Raw genomic sequence first — 20,903 nt, 5'->3', positions numbered from 1 at the left:
ATTAGTACGGCGTCAGGGGTTATGAGGAGAATAGGGTTGAGAGGGAAAGATGGGTCAGCCATGATTGAATGGCGGAGTAGACTTGATGGGCCGACTGGTCTTATCCTTCTCCTAGATCATATGAACTTATGAATATGGATGGTTTTGCAGCTGGAATAGGATACAGTTTGTATGGGTCAAGCGTGCAACTGGATCTGTGGTCGTGGGTCAGGGTTGGAATTAGGAACCCCAGAACACTGAACATAGAGCACTGAATAGTATGGCACAAGAACAGGCCCTTCGGCCCTTCAGCGTGATCTTATAGAGATGTACAAAATCATGAGAAGAATAATATAGGGTGAATTTTAGGATCCCTGGGTGGTGGAAGGGAGGAACTAAAAGGACGGGTAAACGGGAAGGTGCCGTGAGAAAGAGAGTGGGTGTTGGAGATGAAAGGGTGAACATCTTGTACAATGTTACAATGTCTGTGCCCTACGATGCCAAGACCATCACTCATCTACCTGCACATAACGCACTTCCCTCCATTCCTTGCCTATCCAAAAGTCTTTTAAATGCCACTAACATGTCTGCAGCAACCACCACCCCCGGCAGCATGTTCCAGGCACCTACCATGCTCCGTATTAAAAAGCTTTCCCCGCACATCTGCTTTAAACTTTGCCCCTCGCGACTCAAGGCTCAGCCCTCTAGTATTTGGGGAAGGAGTGGTCGGGAATGTGGCTGGGTTTACATACAAGGTGAAACTGTAACTTGATCTGTGACTTACATCTACTTGTTATATCCATGGAGGTGTGGATCTCTGTGTGTCATGGCAGCCTTGGGGTTATTGACAGCAGCCTTAGTGGCAGTATCCATACATTTTGTTGTTCGTACAAAGCCCAGGCCCCTATCCCTTATGAATAACAAGGACTCGTTAGAGGCAGGAAACATGTTCCCAATGTTGGGGGTGTCCAGAACCAGGGGCCACAGTTTAAGAATAAGGGGGAGGCCATTTAGAACGGAGATGAGGGAAAAAAAATCCGGTCAGAGAGTTGTAAATCTGTGGAATTCTCTGCCTCAGAAGGCAGTGGGGCCCAGTTCTCTGAATGCATTCAAGAGAGAGCTAGATAGAGCTCTTAAGGATAGCGGAGTCAGGGGGTATGGGGAGAAGGCAGGAACGGGGTACTGATTGAGAATGATCAGCCATGATCACATTGAATGGTGGTGCTGGCTCGAAGGGCCGAATGGCCTCCTCCTGCACCTATTGTCTATTGTCTATTGTTTAGAGTTTAGATTTTTAGAGATTTAGCATGGAAACAGACCCTTTCACTTATTGGGTCCATGCACACTATTTCAGTTATCCCACTTTCTCATCCACTCCCTACACAATGGGGGTAATTATAGAGGCTAATTAATCTTCAAATCTGTATATCTTTGGGATGTGGGAGGAAATAGGAGCACCTACAGGAAACCCACGTGGTCACATGGTGATCGTGCAAACTCCACACAGACAGCACCCAAGATCAGGCTCTCTGAGGCAACAGCTCTACCAACTGCGCCACTGTGTCACATTACTACTTGGTGTAATATGTTTCATTGGTGGGTGTTAGTGGGAAGGAGATTTATTGACTTTAATCCGATTTTTTTTTCATTTGAAATCTTGTTTTATTGATATTGTACAAGAAAACATACAAATAAACACCACTGCACATATTCCCAAAATGTATTGCTCATGTACAATAAGATATTGCAACTTTCCCTGAAAATATTCACACACAGTTCGCAGGTTGTATACGGAGCTTCACAGGATCATGAGACAAACTTGACAAAATGACTCAAACTGCATTTCATTGTTTACTATACCAGCAGGGGAGCTGGGGGAACAAGATGTGGGAATCAACAGGGTTGTAAGTGTAAAGAGCACCAAGGTTATATTAACATTTAATTTATTTTCAACTTTCAGAGGTAGTATTGTGCTCAGATATTTGCGAGGTTGATGGTGGTATGATTCACCCCCCCCCCCCCACAAACTAGATGAGATGGAAGGTTTACCTCAATATGCACATATAACCCCAGGCAGCTACTACTGGCCTGGCTTCAATCTGCAAGATGTAACTATCCTCAACGATTATATTGATTGATTGAAAAAAAAATGCATGGAAGCAGCCCCTTCGGCCCACCGAGTCCACACTAACCCCCGGTCACCCGTTCACACTATTTCTATCTACTCCCACTTTCTCATCCACTCCCTACACACGCAAAGCAATTTACAGAGGCCAATTAACCTACAAACCCTCACGTCTTTGGAATGTGGGAGGAAACCAGAGCACCTTTGTGGTTGCAGATAAAGTATGATAAGTTATATACAAAATAAATGAGGAATGTTTGATATCTTGGATTTGAGTGGTGGAATGGGGAGGCAGAGAATCAACCCATGGAAGTTCAGCAATACAGAGCGAGAAAGTAATCTCGCTTTTGAATCCAAATCCGTCCTGGATCTGAGCAGAGCCATGCTTACGCTGATTTAGCATGTGCATGAGGGGAGGGTTGTTGAGGGATATAGAACTTTCATAACCCTAATCCTAATGGAAGAATGCAAATGGGAGCCTCCCTGTCACCAATCTCATTAAATAGAAACACAGAAAATAGGTGCAGGAGGAAGCCATTTGGCCCTTCGAGCCAGCCCCTCCATTCATTGTGATCATGGCTGATCATCCACAATCAGTAACCCGTGCCTGCCTTCTCCCCATATCCCTTGATTCCGCTAGCCCCCAGAGCTCTATCTAACTCTCTTTTAAATTCATCCATTGAAATGGCCTCCACTGCCTTCTGTGGCAGAGTATTCCACAAATCCACAACTTTCTGGGTGAAAAGGTTTTTTTCTCACCTCAGTTTTAAATGGCCTCCCCTTTATTCTTAGACTGTGGCCCCTGGTTCTGGACTCGCCCAACATTGGGAACATTTTTCCTGCATCTAGCTTGTCCAGTCCTTTTAGAATTTTACATGTCTTTATAAGATCCCCTCTCATCCATCTAAATTCCAGTGAATACAAGCCCAGTCTTTCCAATCTTTCCTCATATGTTGTCAGCAGTCTAACAGTTAATGGCTTCATGTCCAACCACTAGTCTTAATACATAGGTTCCTGTAGTGGGACAAGGTATGCTCACAAGAACGAGGCAGCACTGCGCCATGAAATGTTTTCACTCTCCAATGGGAAAAAATCAAGTTTAAAGAACTCTTTTGGTGTCCCAACCAGAATAGGTCAACTGGAGTTTACCCAAAATAGACACAAAGTGCTGGAGAAAGTCAACGGGTCAGGCGACATCTTTGGAGAAAAGGGATAATTTGCGTTTTGGGTCAGAACTCTTCTTCAGACAGAAGTTCTGACTCGAAACGTCACCTATACCTTTTCTCCAGAGATGCTGCCTAAACCACTGAGTTACTCCAGCACTTTGTGTCTGTCTTCGGTCTAAACCAGCAGCTGCATTTCCTTCCTATGCATGGAGTTTATCCAATTTTAACTATTTTTTGTGTTACACCCTGCAGAGGTGCACAATACGATAAAGGTTTTTATTTTCTGGAAAAATAATGGGTTTATCTTCCATTTCCATGTAAATGTACAAACAGGATGTGTCAAACAATTGGAATGAACATCAAGAGTTTGAAATCTACTGAGTCCGAGAAAGAAAATAACTTCTTGTAGTACATTCAGGTAAAACTTGATGCTTGGGGTAAAAACATATTTAAATTAATTTGATTATTTTTAATTTCAATTTGGAATCATTTTTAGGTGGTTAAGTATTTATCCTGACACTATAAACCAGCAGCGACTACAGTTCATGAACAATGATGAGAAAGATTTGTAGCTGTCTCCCCTATTCCTTTGTATTATGGTTGTTTTCTTGGAGAAAGACATTTACTAGGTGTTCTACCTTGTTTAACATCACACATATAACACTAAGACTGTTCATGCTATCGTTTGAGACAAGCACAAAACCACGCAGACCTCGAATTGGACACAGATGGGTAGATATAGAAGCATTGTATACTGTTGATGTCAGCTTTGGTTTGTATTAATGTACGCGGAAACTTTGAGCCGTAAAACAATGAAAGACCTCCAGCCTAACTAGGCTAGGTAGACATGTATGCAGTATAAGTAACAGAGGCGATATTTAACACACTCCAGTGGGCACAGTAATGAGTTACAGTAGTAGTCAGCAGCTTTTGAGCAGAAAATGTGCTGAGCTGAAGGTTCTTAAATGGGATGAACATCGCAAGAGCTAAGCTTGGTAAGCACAAAGTATTGCAGGACTTGAAGAAGCCATTTAAAAGCAGCCAAAGTTCACCATCATATGACATGAGTGTTCACGTTTCTTCACTCCACAGTGTCTGCTGTTGTGCTGCATTTCAGCATGAAAGCGATACCTTTATTGGGCTGAATTCGAACTGGTGACCCGGTGGTGGTATTGGCACTGTACTTAAGAGTGAACTGGGAAAGGTGAAAACGGAACCGTCCACACTTTTGTTGAAGGTCAATTCTTCAGCGGAGCAAGACGCGGTGTCCCTTTTACACGGGTTGGCGGTGTGCGCGAGGGGGAGCATTTCGGTTTCGTAATTCAGTAACTGGTTCATAAATCCAAAATTTGGAGAAATTGTATTTCTTCGTTCTTTAATGTAGTCAAAGGCTTCCTCTAATCGTAACTGCTTGCTCTTCATTAGATAGGCCAGGCAGATCGTGGGTGAGCGAGAGATCCCGGCCTCACAGTGGACTAGGACCTTCCCTCCTGTCAGTCTCACGTGATCTGTGAAGTAACACAAACTCAATTTAACTCATGGTCAGGTTGTTTTCCAAAATATCTGATGTGTCCGTGAACTCCAGTAAAAGCGTATTTTCAATTAAGTATACTTTATCAATCAACCAGAACAGATCAACTGGAGTTTAACCAAGAGAGACAATAAGTGCTGGAGGAGGTCAGCGGGTCAGGCAGCATCTCTGGGGAAAAGGAATAGGTGACATTTTGAGTCGGAACACGTCTTCAGACAGACTTCTTCAGAAGGTGCAGAGCGACCATTTAAATAGACACTTGTTTCTTTCATTCCTCAGTTACTCTTTTCCATTTAGAAACAAGGAACTGCAGATGCCGGCTTACAAAACAAAAGGACACAGAGTGCCAGAGGAGCTCAGCAGGTCAGGCAGTATTTCCGGAAAACACGGATTGTTAACGTTTTGGTTGGGGCCTTTCTTCATACTGATTGTGTGTGGGGGAGAGGGGAGAAAAGCTGGAAGAGAGGAGGGGCAGGCAGAACAAAGCATGGCAGGTAACAGGCATTGTCCTGATCTCCTATCATCCAGGCTTCTTCCACCCACCCCCCCACCCCCCCCAAATCAGTCTGAAGAATGTTCCTGACCAAAAACATCACCTAGAAAAGTTCTACAGAGATGCTTCCCGACCCACTAAGTTACGTCACTCTTTTCCATCTGTTAGGGTTCTGATTTATGCTAGGGAATGGTTTCATAGTTAATAAACAGTCCAATTCAATGAAATGATTATTGTGAACACTGATGTATAAGAAAATAACTGCAGATGCTGGCTCAAATCGAAGGTTTTTATTCACAAAATGCTGGAGTAACTCAGCAGGTCAGGCAGCATCTCGGGAGAGAAGGAATGGGCGACGTTTCGGGTCGAGACCCTTCTTCAGTCTGAAGAAGGGTCACGACCCGAAACGTCGCCCATTCCTTCTCTCCCGAGATGCTGCCTGACCTGCTGAGTTACTCCAGCATTTTGTGAATAAATACCTTTGATGGTGAACACTGATAATGAGTGATCGTAAGCTATGCAGGGCTTGGCAGCTAAATCTAACCCAATCAACATTGACACAATCAGATGCAGCTGTCAGAAAACCAAAACACACTGAATAATGAACAGGTATGGAAAGAATAGTTCACTTTATTTCCTTGCTATAGTTAATAATCTTCAAGACCAGTAACAGTTCTACTGTCAACTCTGCAGTCACTGTGGACTAAACATAAGATGTTCCTCATCAGTGTGGTTCAATTCTACTTACGGTACCAATTTCACAATTCTATTGCATTTTTATGGAAAAAGTTATGCATTGGATCAAAAAGCAATTAAACCTGTTTTGCACCTGCTTACTGGTTATTTTGAATGTTCAGATGCCTGGGCATTTGTGTCTGGCATTCCGATAAGATTGTTGCTATTCTAGTCAGTTATTTATTTCACTCTTTTATTGTGAAATATCAATATCTCAGTGATCAGGAATAGGAATTTTCCTATTTTGAATAACTGATGTCAGCGCCGACCGCGCCCAAAACAAATGCGTTCAGTCAAATGTAAAGCTCCCTTTTCTCTGCTCTGCAATAAACCACTGCCCCAAGCTTGCAAGAAACCCCAATACTGCACTGTTTCATTTTTTAGTTCAGAGATACAGCACGGAAACATGCCCCTTCGCCCCACAGAGTCACAAGTTCTATCCAACATTCTGGGGACGATTTACAGAAGCCAAATGAACCTACAAACCTGTATGTCTGTGAAATGTGGGAGGAAACTGGGACCCATGTGGTCAAAGGGAGAACGTGCAGAGACCGTACAGGCAGCACAATAGAGTGGATCAAACCTGGAATGTGGAAGGAAACTGGAGCTGCCGAAGAAAACCCACACGATCACAGGGGGAACATACAAAGTCCGTGCAGACAGCACCCGAAGTCAGGCTTGAACCTGGGTCTCCGGTGCGATAAGGCAGTAACTCTACCGCTGCGCCACTATACGGCCCACAGTGTTGAGATGGTGTTCTGCTTCTTAGAACATAGAACTGTACAGACAGGAACAGGCCCTGCAGCCGTTAATGTCTGTGCCGAACATGATGCCAAGTTAACCATCTTTGTCTTTACGTGACCCATATCCATCCATTCCCTGCATATCCATGTTCCTACTAGAAAGCCCTCTTAAATGCCATCGTATCTGCAAATACCACTGTTGTTTCTGTGAGTTTCTTACAGAAACCTTAAGCCACTGAGTAATTAGAGTTGATTTAGAACTCATTTAATATTTTATACCATCATTTGACCTCTTGTCAAAGACCGATTTTGTAATCAAGGGAAATAGTTCATAAAATTGGACTTCAGATAAGAGGAAAAAGCAATGATTGTCAAATATTAACCTGCAATTAAATATCCCTTTTCCTTTGGCCAATTGTGGATTGTTTTGAAACAGGCATTTCCGTTCCTGCTTTCTGTAGAGTGTGGCAGAAATCGAATTGAACCAATAGTTTCAAAATTAAAAGATCTCTCATTTGTATGAAAATCAGCCCTTTAATTGCTAGACTAATAATATTGTTCGAAGGTTATAAGTTCATAAGTCACAAGAGCAAAATAGGCCATTTGGCCCATCGAGTCTACTCCAGCACTCAGTCATAGCTGATCTATCTTTCCTTCTCAACCCCATTCTCCTGCCTTCTCCCCATAACCCTTGTTACCCTTCCTAATCCAGAACCTGTCAATCTCCGTTTTAAAAATACCCAATGACTTGGCCTCCACAGCCATCAATGGCAATGAATTCCATAGATTCACCACCCTTTGACTAAAGAAATTCCTCCTCATCTTCTTTCTTTTATTTTGAGGCCATGCCCTCAGGTCCTAGACTCTCCTCATCCACTCTATCCAGGCCTTTCACTATTCGGTAAGTTTTAACGTTATTACCAACTCCAACCTGGATTCAATTCCGGCAAATGCCTTAAAAAAACATACAATGTCTTATATCGGAAGACATAAAACATACAGTCAGTACATACCAATGAAGTCTATTGCTTCCTGGAAATGGGAACTTATATCTGCTGAGGCACTGTCTTCCACCGGGATGAACTTGTAGAGATAATTGCTTTTGAAGTATTCCGCGCAGTTACGGGAGACGTTTAGCAAAGCAGTGATGTGGAGGTCATCTAAAAAGTCTGGTCTGGATGCATGGTATGCACTACCCAGGTACAAATAGGGCAGGATCTCCACAGGTTTCCCCTGGAAATTGAAGAACAAAACACGGTCAACAACACATCGAAAGCAACAAAAAAATAGACCATGGCAGCACAAAAACACAAGAGAACCAATAGCTGATTAAGGTGCCTCACAATTCCTTTGTCGTCTTTTACTTTGCTGCCTTTCCAGTTCACATGGGTTCCCGCGGATTTCTTGACCTCTGTGAACACTGGCATCGGTTCATGGTCATCCATTGGACAGTGGTATTCTCACAAATGATCAAAACACTAAGTGCTGGAGGAAATCCCCAGCTCGATAGCGGTCCTGACTTCCCTTCTACCTCATTGGAGGCCGTCAAACTATCTTTAATTGGACTTTACTTTGCTCTTAACGTTACACCCTTTATCCTGCATCTGTACACTGTGGGCGGCTTGATTGTAATCATGTATAGACATTTTTTTGACTGGATAGCATGCAACAAAAAAACTTTGCACTGTACCTTGATACACGTGATATTAAATAAAACTAAAAATGGGCAAGCGACATTTCGGGTGGGAACCCTTCTTCAGTCACTTGTGTTCTCACAAATAATGTGGAAGAAGCATCTTAGCGTAATTGAAAATTTCCTGTGCAGGGAATCTGCTTTCTAAAATGTAAGGACACTAATGTGTTTAGATGTTGGTCCTTGCACCATTCTAAGCTGGTCCATTCCCTATCCGTGTTCCACAGTGAATTCAATAGGTATTTAATTCAGAATAAAAATGGGATGTAAACATTAACCACAGTAACATTGTCATAGGGAAATCAATGCTCCAGAAAAAGGTTTCAAACTCAGAAAAACAAATGGTAACCAATCTCTAGGGGTCGCTTTAAGATCTCTATCTGATGATGCCTATAATTAAATGAACAGTCAGAGCTAACAAAGAGACACCAGCCACATCTAATCATATCCTGTTAAAGTGGCAGACCGTCTTATTTGCGTGGGCACATGCAAGCTAATATCATTAAGCATAAGTGACCCACTGTGATGATCTGTCTAGCTGGGCAGAACAATGAGACGCAGGATTAAATTATTCATCTCGGATATTTATATGGATGAGTTTTTGTACAAATTTAGTTTAATTATTGGAACTCAAGCACTTCACATTTATGTAACGTTTGCACTTATTCCACTCTGCCTTCTTGCTTCTACCCACTTCATGCAGTGTTTTTAGCAGCTCTTACTCTCAGGCCATTTACACAACTTCAGATATCGGATCTTTCGAATTTGAGGATCGTACAATGACGCAGAAAGCTTACTGCTCAATTTGCTGGGCTGAATGAGAGGTGCAATTGCAATTTTCTGTATATTGTTAGTCACACAGTCACAGTCATGGGTGAACCAGAAACCAGGCTCATACATATAGGAAGGGAAAAAAAGCAAAGTAGAAATCTCACTGGGCCATAATTGCCTGATGCTGATCGTATTGTAGATATGTTTGAGCTAATGCTTTGTCTACCCACTAGAAAGCAAGTGAAATTAAATGATATTTTTTGATGATGGATCATGCTGATGGCATTTGTAACCGTTTCCACCTGCCATGAATGATGTTTCTTAATTTAAATGGCCCAATCTCCATAGATTTAGATGTATCTGGAGTCCAAATGGCATCCATCGTGTGACTCTTCATCAGATCTCTACTTAAAAACTAAAATCCCGTCTGCTTAGCTGTGCAATCATTGGTCTGGTGTCTGGAGCGATACCAGAACAAAGATGAACCGGGGTACAAGGACTGGCAGATGCTGGAATCTTGAGCAAAACACAAAGTGAAGGAGCAATTCATCGGGTCAGACAGCATCTGTGGAGGGAATGGATAGGCGACCTTTCGGGTTGGAACCAGACCGATAATAGTGAGAGGGAGAAAGTTGGAAAAGAGTTGGAGGGCGTGGGATAAAACACAGTACCCGATAGTTGAGTACAGGTGAGGGAGGGTTTAATTGTCAGATGGGCAGATAAAGGCTAGAGATGAAAAGGAGACTAAAGGAGAGGAGAGGAGCGAAATGTAAAGCCAGAGCGAGGGATAGAGGCGTAAGAAGACAGGAGGAGAGGGAGAGGTGAAAAAGAAGAGCACGATAGTGGGAGAAATGGGTGCGCATCAAGATGGAGGGGTGCACACCGCAGGAGCACAAGGAGTGGATGATTTTTTTAATTGGAGAATTCAATATTGAGGACAAACAGGAATAAGTGGGCATCCATATCGGCAGTTCTGCTCAATCTTTAGTAATTTAAAAGGAACAATGGGTATCTCTCTTAAAAAATACATATCATAGGCCCAAACATGAATTTAAAATGAGTTTTTTGAATTGCCTGCTTAATATTATAATCATTTGCTGCCTAGTCAGACAATTTGAACAGTAAATAGCTGAGAGAAACATTCCTTTTATTTCAAATCGCCAAGGAGAGCCATAGCTGGAGGTAGGAGTTTTTAATGACATGCACAATATGCAATGCAGCTCAGCCTCGAAAAGCAACTAGGATTACTGCCTGAAAGAATGTAGTGTTAAAAATAATTGGCCTCAGAAATTAGCTGCTCTTTTGTTTACGATGTTTGACTGAGGAAGGAGGTGTGCTCCATTTTTAAAAAGAACAATTCGGTTTTGAATTCTCAAGTGGAAAAGGTTTTCTACTTCCGCTATCGGCAACACTCCAGTGATTTTCATTAGCCTCACGAGTTCCAGTTTGATCGCCAGTTAAAAGCAATCATTCTGTCCCCGGATTCCTTTGACTTAACTGTGGAACTGATTTGGAGTGACATCAGGAAATCCGGCAAAAAAATTGAGGAAATGACCGAGGAATGTTTTATTGCCTTAAGTTGATTATGATTTTAAATATTAATTAAATTGTAAACTAATCAGAGGCAAATGTATGCCGACATTACTTTAAATGTTGATGTCGTTATGGGTTTGTTCCACTGGTATTAACTCAATTATGATCATGGGACTCAACAATATCCGGTCTGGAGACAGGAGTAACCAGATTATCAGTAAATGCATTTACTCAGTGGGAATGGTAGAAGGAACATTTTCCCTCTCACCCGCCCATTGCACTGAAGAGCATATCTTGCCCCCACCTGTGGCAGAGTACACAGATCCCATATTGATCCCAACAGCCACCTCAGAACCCATAGAACTGGAGTGAAAGCCAAAGGAAATCCAGAAAAGGAGAGCGGTAAAAAACATTTGGGGCGGTTTTAAGACAATGGTGTCTTTCATAAGAGAAATTCATTTCTTATGCTGTCAACAAATTGTGATCTAAATGATCAATTATTGGAGACTGAATACTGTTTTCATTGGTCTCGTGCATTCTGATTTGACTTCCAGTTACTGCTATGATTAAATTTCAGTATCCCCCTCAAAATTAGCAATGGAGCCTCCTTTATGGTTGCCGGGTAAGATATCACCCGGGATTGTATAGCATTATCAATCATCAAAATGATGGAAATGTTGTTGACAATGCTATCAGGAGTGACTTACAAATAACCTGCTCACTGTTGCTGCTTTGCGTTACATCGGGATCACTTTCCAGAGAACTTATGAACATGAACTTATCCACTACCTACGAAGCAGAAGTCAGAAGGGGATGGAATATTTTCAACCTGCCCTGATGAGTGCAGCTCCAACAAAACATAAGAACCTCAACACCATCCAGGTCAAGGCCACCTGATTGACCGGTGGCCTATTTCACCACGCCACGCATCCTTTCCCCCCGTCACCGTTGCATAACAGTCACCACCTGCAAGCTGCGCTGCAATTACTTGCCTAGACTATTCCAGCAGCGGCTCTCATGCCCATGATTACTACTTGCAAGAAGGACAAGAACAATGAGTCCATGTGAACAACTCCATCCACAGGTTTGGACACAATCCTTACTTGGAAATACATTGCGGGTTCTTTACCGTCTTCCAGTCTTAATCCTGGAACTCCATTCCCAACAGGACTGTGGGAGTTGCTTCACCCAAGGACTGCAGTGGTTTACGAAGGTGCTACTCCATTCTTTCATTATCAAGGACAATGTGGATGGGTAGTAAACGCTACCCTGAGCTGCAATGTTCAGATACCAGAGAAAATAATTCATACAAACTAAAAGTTGAAACTTATCACAAATTTTCTTGCAAGATTTTGGTCTCTTTTCAGGCAAATCATTTGTTAATTCAGACTAAATTGTTTGTTTAAGCAGAGCTGTTCAAACATCCGCTTCCACCTTCAGACCAAATGCTGCAATGTAGATATTACAGGAATATAACTTGTCTTGCAAAGCAGATGCAAAATAGGGAAGACAACTGAAACAAGATAACTCATAAAATAGCATATGCTAAAACTCTCAGGAAATAGGAATTAGGTTGTTTAAAAAAGAACACCAAACCACATTACTTATCCGCTGGGTTTTTGATTCAAGAAGCACTGTTTTTTGGTGTAGTCTACGTTTATATGTGCCCGATTATGATGAATGATGTCATGCTGTGATGGCAATAACCCACAGTGGCTTTTCAAAAACAACTACGTCTGATGCCGTTTCCTCTTTTGTGGCATTTTTCAAAGGAAATGTACTCTCAAGTCAGACCGTTCCCTCAGCAAAGGGCTTAGTGCTTATTCTATAGCCGCACGCACCTGATCGTAGGCTGGTCTGCAATTGCCACGGGGCTTCTCAAGTTGGTTTGCATCAGGTTCTGCAACCTCTTGCAGACTGGGGTAGTTCAAGGTCGGCTTTGACTCAATGCAATACTCTGGGTACAGGGAGTGAAAGTCTTCATATCCTCCTACAAACAAAGATCAAAGGAGAAAACATCAGTTTGAATGCTGCCATTTGCTCATTAGAAATCCTTTGTTTCTCGATTTCACACTGAAGAAAGCATTATAACACTAGAGGGTTAATATCCCATGTCTTTTACATTTAAATCTTTTCAAAAACAGTCTGCTCAGTAAGTCAAAAATGGCAAATTCCATTAAATACATTACAGGATAAGTAGGAGACTTTACGGCACATAGGCTGAACACAGTATTACAAACAAGAAAATTATTGTATTACAAACAACAAAAAACACAGAATATAAGAAAACAAAGTATAAATTCCGACAGAGAGGGGGCATTGGAGACCACTGGAAACTAATAATGGGATAAGGCACTTGATTGAGAAAAGTACAACTGTATGAAAAGCGTTGTCATTACTGTCCCTCGCATTAGTCCATTTGAACGCTACAACTGTTGCGTTTTTGCAGAGATTTTGAAAAGCTAAATCATCCTCGGGTGCATTTCAACAGCATATACAAAACTGAGCCTCACAATATAAAACACCACGAAAACAACAGGGCTGGGAGCAGAAGCATTTAGTGTCAAATGGAACAAATTAACTGAAATAGGCAACAGAATTTTGAAAATGTATTAAAAAATAGAACTTTTGCTAATAAAACATACAATGAAGGATTTAAAAATGGGTTGGAAAGGAATCATCGAAAGGGGTACCTCGAGCACATTTTAAAATGAACACTGAAGTCTCACTGGGAGAAATGATGCAATAAATTCAAATACATCAACATCTCCGTAGGTTTCACCATTGACCATCTTAATTGATGGAAAGGCTCGATAGGCACAGTGTGTAAAACACATACGTTCTGGTAAGGGTTTCTACGTTTCTACTTATCAAACCTTTTATCAGCATGTTTTGGTTTAATTTATTTCTGAATAAGCAGGTATTGCATTAAATACCTGAACATAAATATTTAAGATAAACACAAAGTGCCAGAGTAGCTAAGCGGGTCAGGCAGCGTCTCTGGAGAAAAAGGATGGGTGATGTTTCGGGTCGGGGCCCTTCTTCAGACTCACAGTGCAACCCGAAACGTCACCCATCCCTTTTCTCCATAGATGCTGCCTAACCCGCTGAGTTACTCCAGCACTTTGTGTCTATCTTCAGTATAAACCAGCATCTGCGGTTCCTTTCTGCACATAAATATTTAATGTTGATCCAGTATTCTGATTATTAACCTCGGCTGTGAGGAGGGTTTTTTAAAGGGATTTTTCACATAGCTGTGAATGATTACGTTTTTACAAGATAACATCTTTGCCAGTTCGAATGAAATAAAATTGCCTTCAAGAAACTTTCAAACAGCTCTTAATTATCTCTTCATGCCAACTGCTGTGACACATTCAGTACATGATACACACCCCACAAATTTACACAGAAATCACATCGTCACAGAGTCATACAACATGGAAACAGGCCCTTTGGCCCAACTTGCCCACACCAACCAACATGACCCATCTCCACTTGTCCCACCTGCCTGTGATTCTCCATATCCTTCTAAACCTGTCCTATTCATGTACCCGTCTAAATGTTTCTTAAATGTTGAGATAGTCCCTGCTTCAACTACCTCCTCTGGCGGCTCGTTCATACACCCACCACCCTTTGTGCAAAAACATTATCCCTCAGATTCCCATTAAATCTTTTCCCCTTCACCTTAAAATTATGTCCTCTGGTTCTTGATTCCCTTACTCTGAGCAAGAGACTCTATGCGTCTACCTGATCTATTCCTCTCATGATTTTATATACCTCTGTAAGATTACCCCCTCATCCTCCTGCGCTCCAAGGAATAGAGTCCCAACCTGCTCAACCTCTCCCTATAGCTCAGACCCTCGAGTCCTGGCAACATCCTCGTAAATCTTCTCTGTACACTTTCCAACTGGACAACATCTTTCCTGTAACATGGTGCCCAGAACAGAACACAATACTGTAAATGCGGCCTCGCCAACATCTTATATAACTGCAAAATGACCTCACAACTTCTATCCTCAATAGTCTGATTGATAAAGGCCAATGTGCCAAAAGCCTTTTTGATATCTGCCACACAAAAATCTCTCTCCTATTTGGCTCCCAGGTAGGATTTTTTTCCTGGAAAGTCTCTCTGGAATGAACACCAAAATGGGTACTTTTCCAAGATCAGTCTGGATTGTGAGAGGAAAACGGGATCACTATTTTTCAAAATAAAAGAATGAGGGATGTAAAGAACATGGACAGCACTGCTTGATTTAAAAAAAATTAGAACGGAGATGAGGGGGAATGTCTTTAGTCAGAAGGTGATGAATCCGTGGAATTCATTGCCACAGACAGTTGTGGAGGCCAAGTCAATGGATATTTTTATGGTGGAGATTAACAGATTCTTGATTAGTATGGGTGTTAGGGGTTAAGGGGAGAAGGCAGGAGAATGGGGTTGAGAGGGAAAGATAAATCGGCCACAATTGAATGGTGGAGTAGACGATGCGCCAAATGGCCTAATTCAGCTCTTTGAATGAGTGAATTTATGCACTAATCCCTCCCGGGTGAAGGGAAGGATTTAATTGCTTCTTAACATCAGATTAATACCACTGAGCAGAATTACTCTGGAGTATATGAATGGGCGACGTTTTGAATCAGGACCCTTCTTTTTCAGTCTGATCTAAAACATCTCCTGCCCATGTCCTCTTGAGCTGCTGCCTGACACTTTGACTCCGGCACTTGGTTTTATTTTTGTCAACCAGCATCTGCAGTCCCTTGGTCTCCAGAGAATAATTGCTCATGAGCATTTGGGTGAGTGGGCGGGATGGGATGGCTCACGTTTTCTTATCTGGGTTTTTTGCCTATTGTCTGGTATCATTGGTCCCCTCGCCTCTTTATCAGATTTGGATATCAAAGATTATAGTTAAACAAGATGTCCCTTTGCTTCACAAAGGGCTCCCAAACCACCCACATTCCACTGATATGAATATGTGAAGTGTTCATTTTCACCATGCAGCAATCGGGAAGATGGAACCCACCTGATCATCCTTTCAGTCAAGAAACAATATTTTCCACTTCACTCAAGCTACAATCATGTCCTACAGTGGTGACTGACAGTAGCTAGCATTCATTGCATGATTCACCCCTCTGAGATCATATCTTTGCTGATAGACTTGGAAGCTGGCTTGCATGGACACCCAACTACTTCTGCCGTTCAGGGAAAATATTGTTAACTTTACTGTTCATTTGGTGATCTCAACGCCCACACATACCCTATCCTTAATCCATTCTTTCCCCCATATTGCCAGATCCACAGAGAGGCACAAAGTGCCGGAGTAACTCAGCGGGTGAGGCAGTATCTCTGGCCAACAAGGATGGGTGATGTTTCGGGTCGGGACCCCTTCCTTCAGAAATGCATTGCCAGGTCTAGTATCGTTGTACTTCTTAAATGGTTGAAACATCTCCTATTGTCAAAAATGAACTCATCTGACTTTTCTTACCGTCGATTTTAGTAGGACCAAGTGCACTTCACTCGTGACTAATTATATTATTGCGCTGTGAAATATATTTGATGCAATCTCAAGTGGAAATGGCCTGACGCGGACGCGATGATCTGTACATTTCCAGATTTCTGTGAATCAGATACGTTCATGCAATCGCAACACAAAATACTGCAGTTGGTGGAATCTTGAACAAAACACTGAGATCTAGAGGAACTCAGCGGGTCAGACAGCATCTGTATAAATGGACAGACGACTTGTGTCGGAAGGAACTGCAGATGCTGGTTTAAACCGAAGATTGATACAAAATGCTGGAGTAACTCGGCGGGACAGGCAGCATCTCTGGAGAGAAGGAATGGGTGACGTTTCGGGTCGAGACCCAGTCTGAAGAAGGGTCTCGACCCGAAACATCGCCCATTCCTTCTCTCCAGAGATGCTGCCTGTCCCGCTGAGTTACTCCAGCATTTTGTGTCTATCTTTGGACAGACGACGTTTCGGGAAGGGAACCTTTGTCTGACTTGAAGAAACCTCGTCTGTCCATTTCCCTCCACAGATGCTGCCCGCGAATTCCTCCAGCACTTTTTGTTGATGCCTATGTCGGAAGGAACTGCGGGTGCTGGTTTATACCAAAGACAGATACAAAATACTGGAGTATTTCAGCGGGCCAGGCAGCATCTCTGGCGAAAAGGAATAGGCGACGTTTCTGAAGAAGGGTTCCCGAAACGTCACCTACTCAATTTCTCCGGAGATGCTGCTTGGCCAGTTGAGTTAATCCCGCATTTTGTGTCTATCTTTCGTAATAGACGAGCATGTTTTGTTGCAACCAGAAGCTTATGGTATGGGTTAGGCGGCCTTCCATCCATAATGCTGGATGGGTTCTTACCAAAGCGACACTGAAGTATTCTCAGTGCACAAATCTTTTCCTAAATCCCTGCATCATCTCCCCCCACCCACCCACCCCCTTGCTCTCTTCCCATTAGCCTTGATGCATAGATAAACAGGGCCAAGAGAAATGGATACGTGCAGAGTGAGTGAGCATTGGAGGATGGAATGAGTGGTGTTTTGGGTGTGACTCGCCATGCGTGGATTTGGCTTGGAGTTGACGTCAACAGTCACACCTGAAACATTTATTCCGGTTTTTTTGCTCAGCTTGTGACGAATTTACTGTAAATGGCCCGCCTTGCTACCATTGCTTTTGAGTCTACAAGAATTCCTTTCAAGCACTTACACGAATAAATAGCTACCCCGTCATCAGATTCACAATATGCTTAATTGTACATCATTTCGGCCCCGACTCGCTTTGCATTCTCCAACAGCGTTCTCCAGTTAATGCTTCAACCCTCCTAGTATAAAAAATGCACCACACAATTGAACCAACGCGTATGTTATGTGCACAAACTCAGCCGCTAAAAAAAGGCCAGAGGGGAAAAAACATCTCTGGATAGAAGGAATGGGTGACGTTTCGGGTCGAGAGCCTTCTTTAGTCAGACTTAGTCTGAAGAAGGGTCTCGACCTGAAGCGTAACCCATTCCTTCTATCCAGAGATGCTGCCTGACCCGCTCACTCCAGCACTTTGAGTCCATCTTCAGTGTAAACCAGCATCTGCAGTTCCTTCCCACAAAAGAAATCTCTATCAGGTGATGTTTTAGGTCGAGACCCTTCTTCAGAATAGGTCTCGACCCCAAACGTTACTTATTGCTTTCCCCCAGAGATGCTGTCAATCCCGCTGAGTTATTCCAGCATTTTTGTGTTGATCTTCAGTGTAAACCAGCATCTGCAGTTCCTTCCTACACATAATTCTCTATCAATTCGCTGAGCATCGTAACGCCAAAACGATGCAATCTCACACAGTCGGAAAAGGATTTGCCTCGCCAAGATATACATTGATTTAAAAGGCAACAAGGGCATGCCTTATGGCTTTACAAGTTTATGGCAGTTTTGAGAAACAATATCGGAAATAATATAATTCCAAACATTGAGCTGATAATCTCAAGATCCATGCCAGGAGCATGCATAGACGTAACCCAAAGCTGCAAACGATGCCTGCCTCTGCAGTACTAACCTGATTTCTCCGAGAGATTTGGGAAGAGGTAGGTAGGTGGTGGTGGCGGTGAGGGGTGGGGATGTGGGTGTCGAGATTGAATTAAACACATTTCTTGCATCAAACTGCAGAAATCCCCGCCGCTTTAAAAGACTGAACGTGCGAACGGTTCGCATCCCAATCTCACCTTTGAGGAAGTATATTTTGGCTGTGGAGATGTCAGCAGTTAGCGTGTTTAACACGCTCTGTGCCGCGCTGTCCTTGCTCAGCCTCTGCCTCTGCGAAGTTCTCTCGTCCAGTATCACCACGGTCGACACCCTGCCTTCTCGCAGCCTGGCTCGGGCTCTCTCGTCCGGGATGATGAACTGTAGCGGAATCGGGCCACCTCTCGACCTTCGCACCACCACCGAATTCAGGTTCACGCTGTGCGAGCCGTGAACGTGGGACGCGGCGAAGGATAGAAACGGTCTACAATCTAGAATCAGGCTTCTACCCCTTTGTTTGCGTATAAATTTTTTCAAGCGCTGGCTGTCGATCGCTGAGACTGTCATGATTGAATTATATATTATATCTTATATGAATATATAGATATAGATATATATATATATATATTTAAAGAAAAACTTTGTCTCCAAGTTCAGATTCTTAAAGTACGAGGATATATGTCGAAACCACGGAGAAAGCGCTTCTTCTCCTCGCTGTGGATTGAAACTAATCAAGGTTCTGAGAAGGGTGATTTCCCCTCTGGTAGCATTTATAAGTGGGGAACTGCCGGTGCGACGTAGATGCCCATATATGGGGTGTGACGCCAAGTGCCATCCATATACGGAATATGACGTCGTAGGATTTCCATATTTGGATCCAAGGTTGACGCCCACCGACCTCCCCCGCGCAAAGCGGACCTCTCAGTCATGGATTAGGTTGGGTGGGGGTGGGGACTTACTCACTAAACATTAGTCAAAGCCAGGCCATCCTGCTACTGGGAAAAAAATGCGTGTCCATGTGCCAAATATCTGTTTGCATCAGAATCAGCTCAACACCCACAATGACAAGACTGGATGAAGTAGCATTATCACTGCTGACCAACGGTTTTATTGCTCCCGGTCGCTTACCATTTAACTCACATTCCCATTCTGACCTTTCTGTCGGAACAAGGAACTGCAGATGCCTGGTTATTTATTTATTTTTTAAAGGGCACAAAGTGCAGGAGTGACTCTGAGGGTCAGGCAGCATCTCTGGAAAATATGCATCGGTGACGTTTCGGCTCGGCACCCTTCTTCAGACTGACTAAAGGTCCCGAACCGAAACGTTACCTGCCCAAGTTCTCCACAGATGCTGCCTGACCTGCTGAGTTACTCCAGCACTTTGTGCGTGACATTTCTGTCCTAGACCTCCTCCATTGCCAGAGAGAGGCCACATGCAAACTTGAGGTACAGCACTTCATATTCCGTTTGGGTAGTTTACAGCCCAATGATGTAAACATTGAATTTTCCACTTTTAGGTAAGAACTACCCCCTCCCCTCCCTTTCCCCCCGTGATACCCCACCACACCGTGCCTTCACTTCCCTCACTCTCCTGGCGCCATTTCTCCGTCACTTCGCTCCCTCCCCATCTCTGTTCTCTCTCGCACGCTTCTCCCTCTCCCCGACCCCTTCTACCAACAGTCATGCCTCTGGCTTTACATTTCACTCTTCTCCTTATCTGACAAAGAAGAGGGAGGGATGCGCGGCTGATGTGGAAACAAGCGGAGAAGGGGAAAGGAACTGGGTTATGGTGCGGGAGGGGGAGTGGAAAAAAAGGTGTGGGGAGGAAAACTGAGTAGATGAGAAAGGGGGGGGGGGATTATGTGACATTGGAGAATTCAATGGTGAATCCGTTGGGTTGTAGGTTTCTGTTTGTGCCAGGCCTCACTCTGCCAGTGAAGAAGGCCAGACACTTGCTGTGACTGTAGGGTGATACAGTCACAGCAAGTGGAATTAAAAAGGCTAGCAACCAAGAACTCCAACTGGCCCCGTTTTTAGGACTGAAAGAACAGCATGCCATATTTGGATTGAGATGAGGAAAAACATTTACTCAAAAGGTGTTGACATTTTGAAATGTTCCACCCCAGTGGTCTGTGCTCATTCAATCATGGATGGGCCCATGGATTTCTGAGTATTCTGGATGTAGAACATAGAAACAGCACAGGAAAGGGCCCAGCTCACAATGCCTGTGCCGAACATTGTGCCAAGTTAAACTAATCTCCTCTACCTGCTCGTGATCCATGCATATCCATGTGGTCTATCCAAAAGCCTCTCAAATGCCACTACCACCACCCCTGGCAATACGTTCCAGGCACACATCTGCCCTCTGTAAAAAAAACCGTGCCCTGCTCGTCTCCTTTAAACTTTGCCCCTCTCACTTTAAATCCATGCCCTCTAATATTTGACATGTAGTGCTGGTAAAAGAAGCTGTGATAGAAGATCAACTGTGATTTTGTAGAATAGTGGAGCAATATTCATCCTTCGTTCTTGATGGCCCATTCCCACCTAACTTTGACCACTGTGGTTTCAGAGCAGTCCAGGTTAATAGTGTCCTCATTCATTGCACTGGCGGTCTCAGGTCCTTCCTCTT

At 43.3% G+C, this 20,903-nt stretch overlaps 1 protein-coding gene across 1 annotated transcript; it reads right to left on the bottom strand.

The window, feature by feature from the left end:
- Positions 1–1,681: 1,681 nt before the first annotated feature.
- Positions 1,682–19,000, bottom strand: dusp5 (dual specificity phosphatase 5). Its single transcript, XM_078413410.1, has 4 exons — positions 18,478–19,000; positions 12,611–12,759; positions 7,786–8,005; positions 1,682–4,778 (listed from the first exon to the last, which is right to left on the bottom strand). The coding sequence occupies exons 1-4, from the start codon at positions 18,839–18,841 to the stop codon at positions 4,384–4,386; spliced, it is 1,128 nt and encodes a 375-aa protein (XP_078269536.1). The 5' UTR covers positions 18,842–19,000; the 3' UTR covers positions 1,682–4,383.
- Positions 19,001–20,903: the final 1,903 nt, after the last annotated feature.

This window comes from Rhinoraja longicauda, chromosome 16 (genome assembly GCF_053455715.1).
Source record: "Rhinoraja longicauda isolate Sanriku21f chromosome 16, sRhiLon1.1, whole genome shotgun sequence".
NCBI lineage: Eukaryota > Metazoa > Chordata > Chondrichthyes > Rajiformes > Arhynchobatidae > Rhinoraja > Rhinoraja longicauda.
This window is presented reverse-complemented; position numbering and strand designations above follow the sequence as displayed.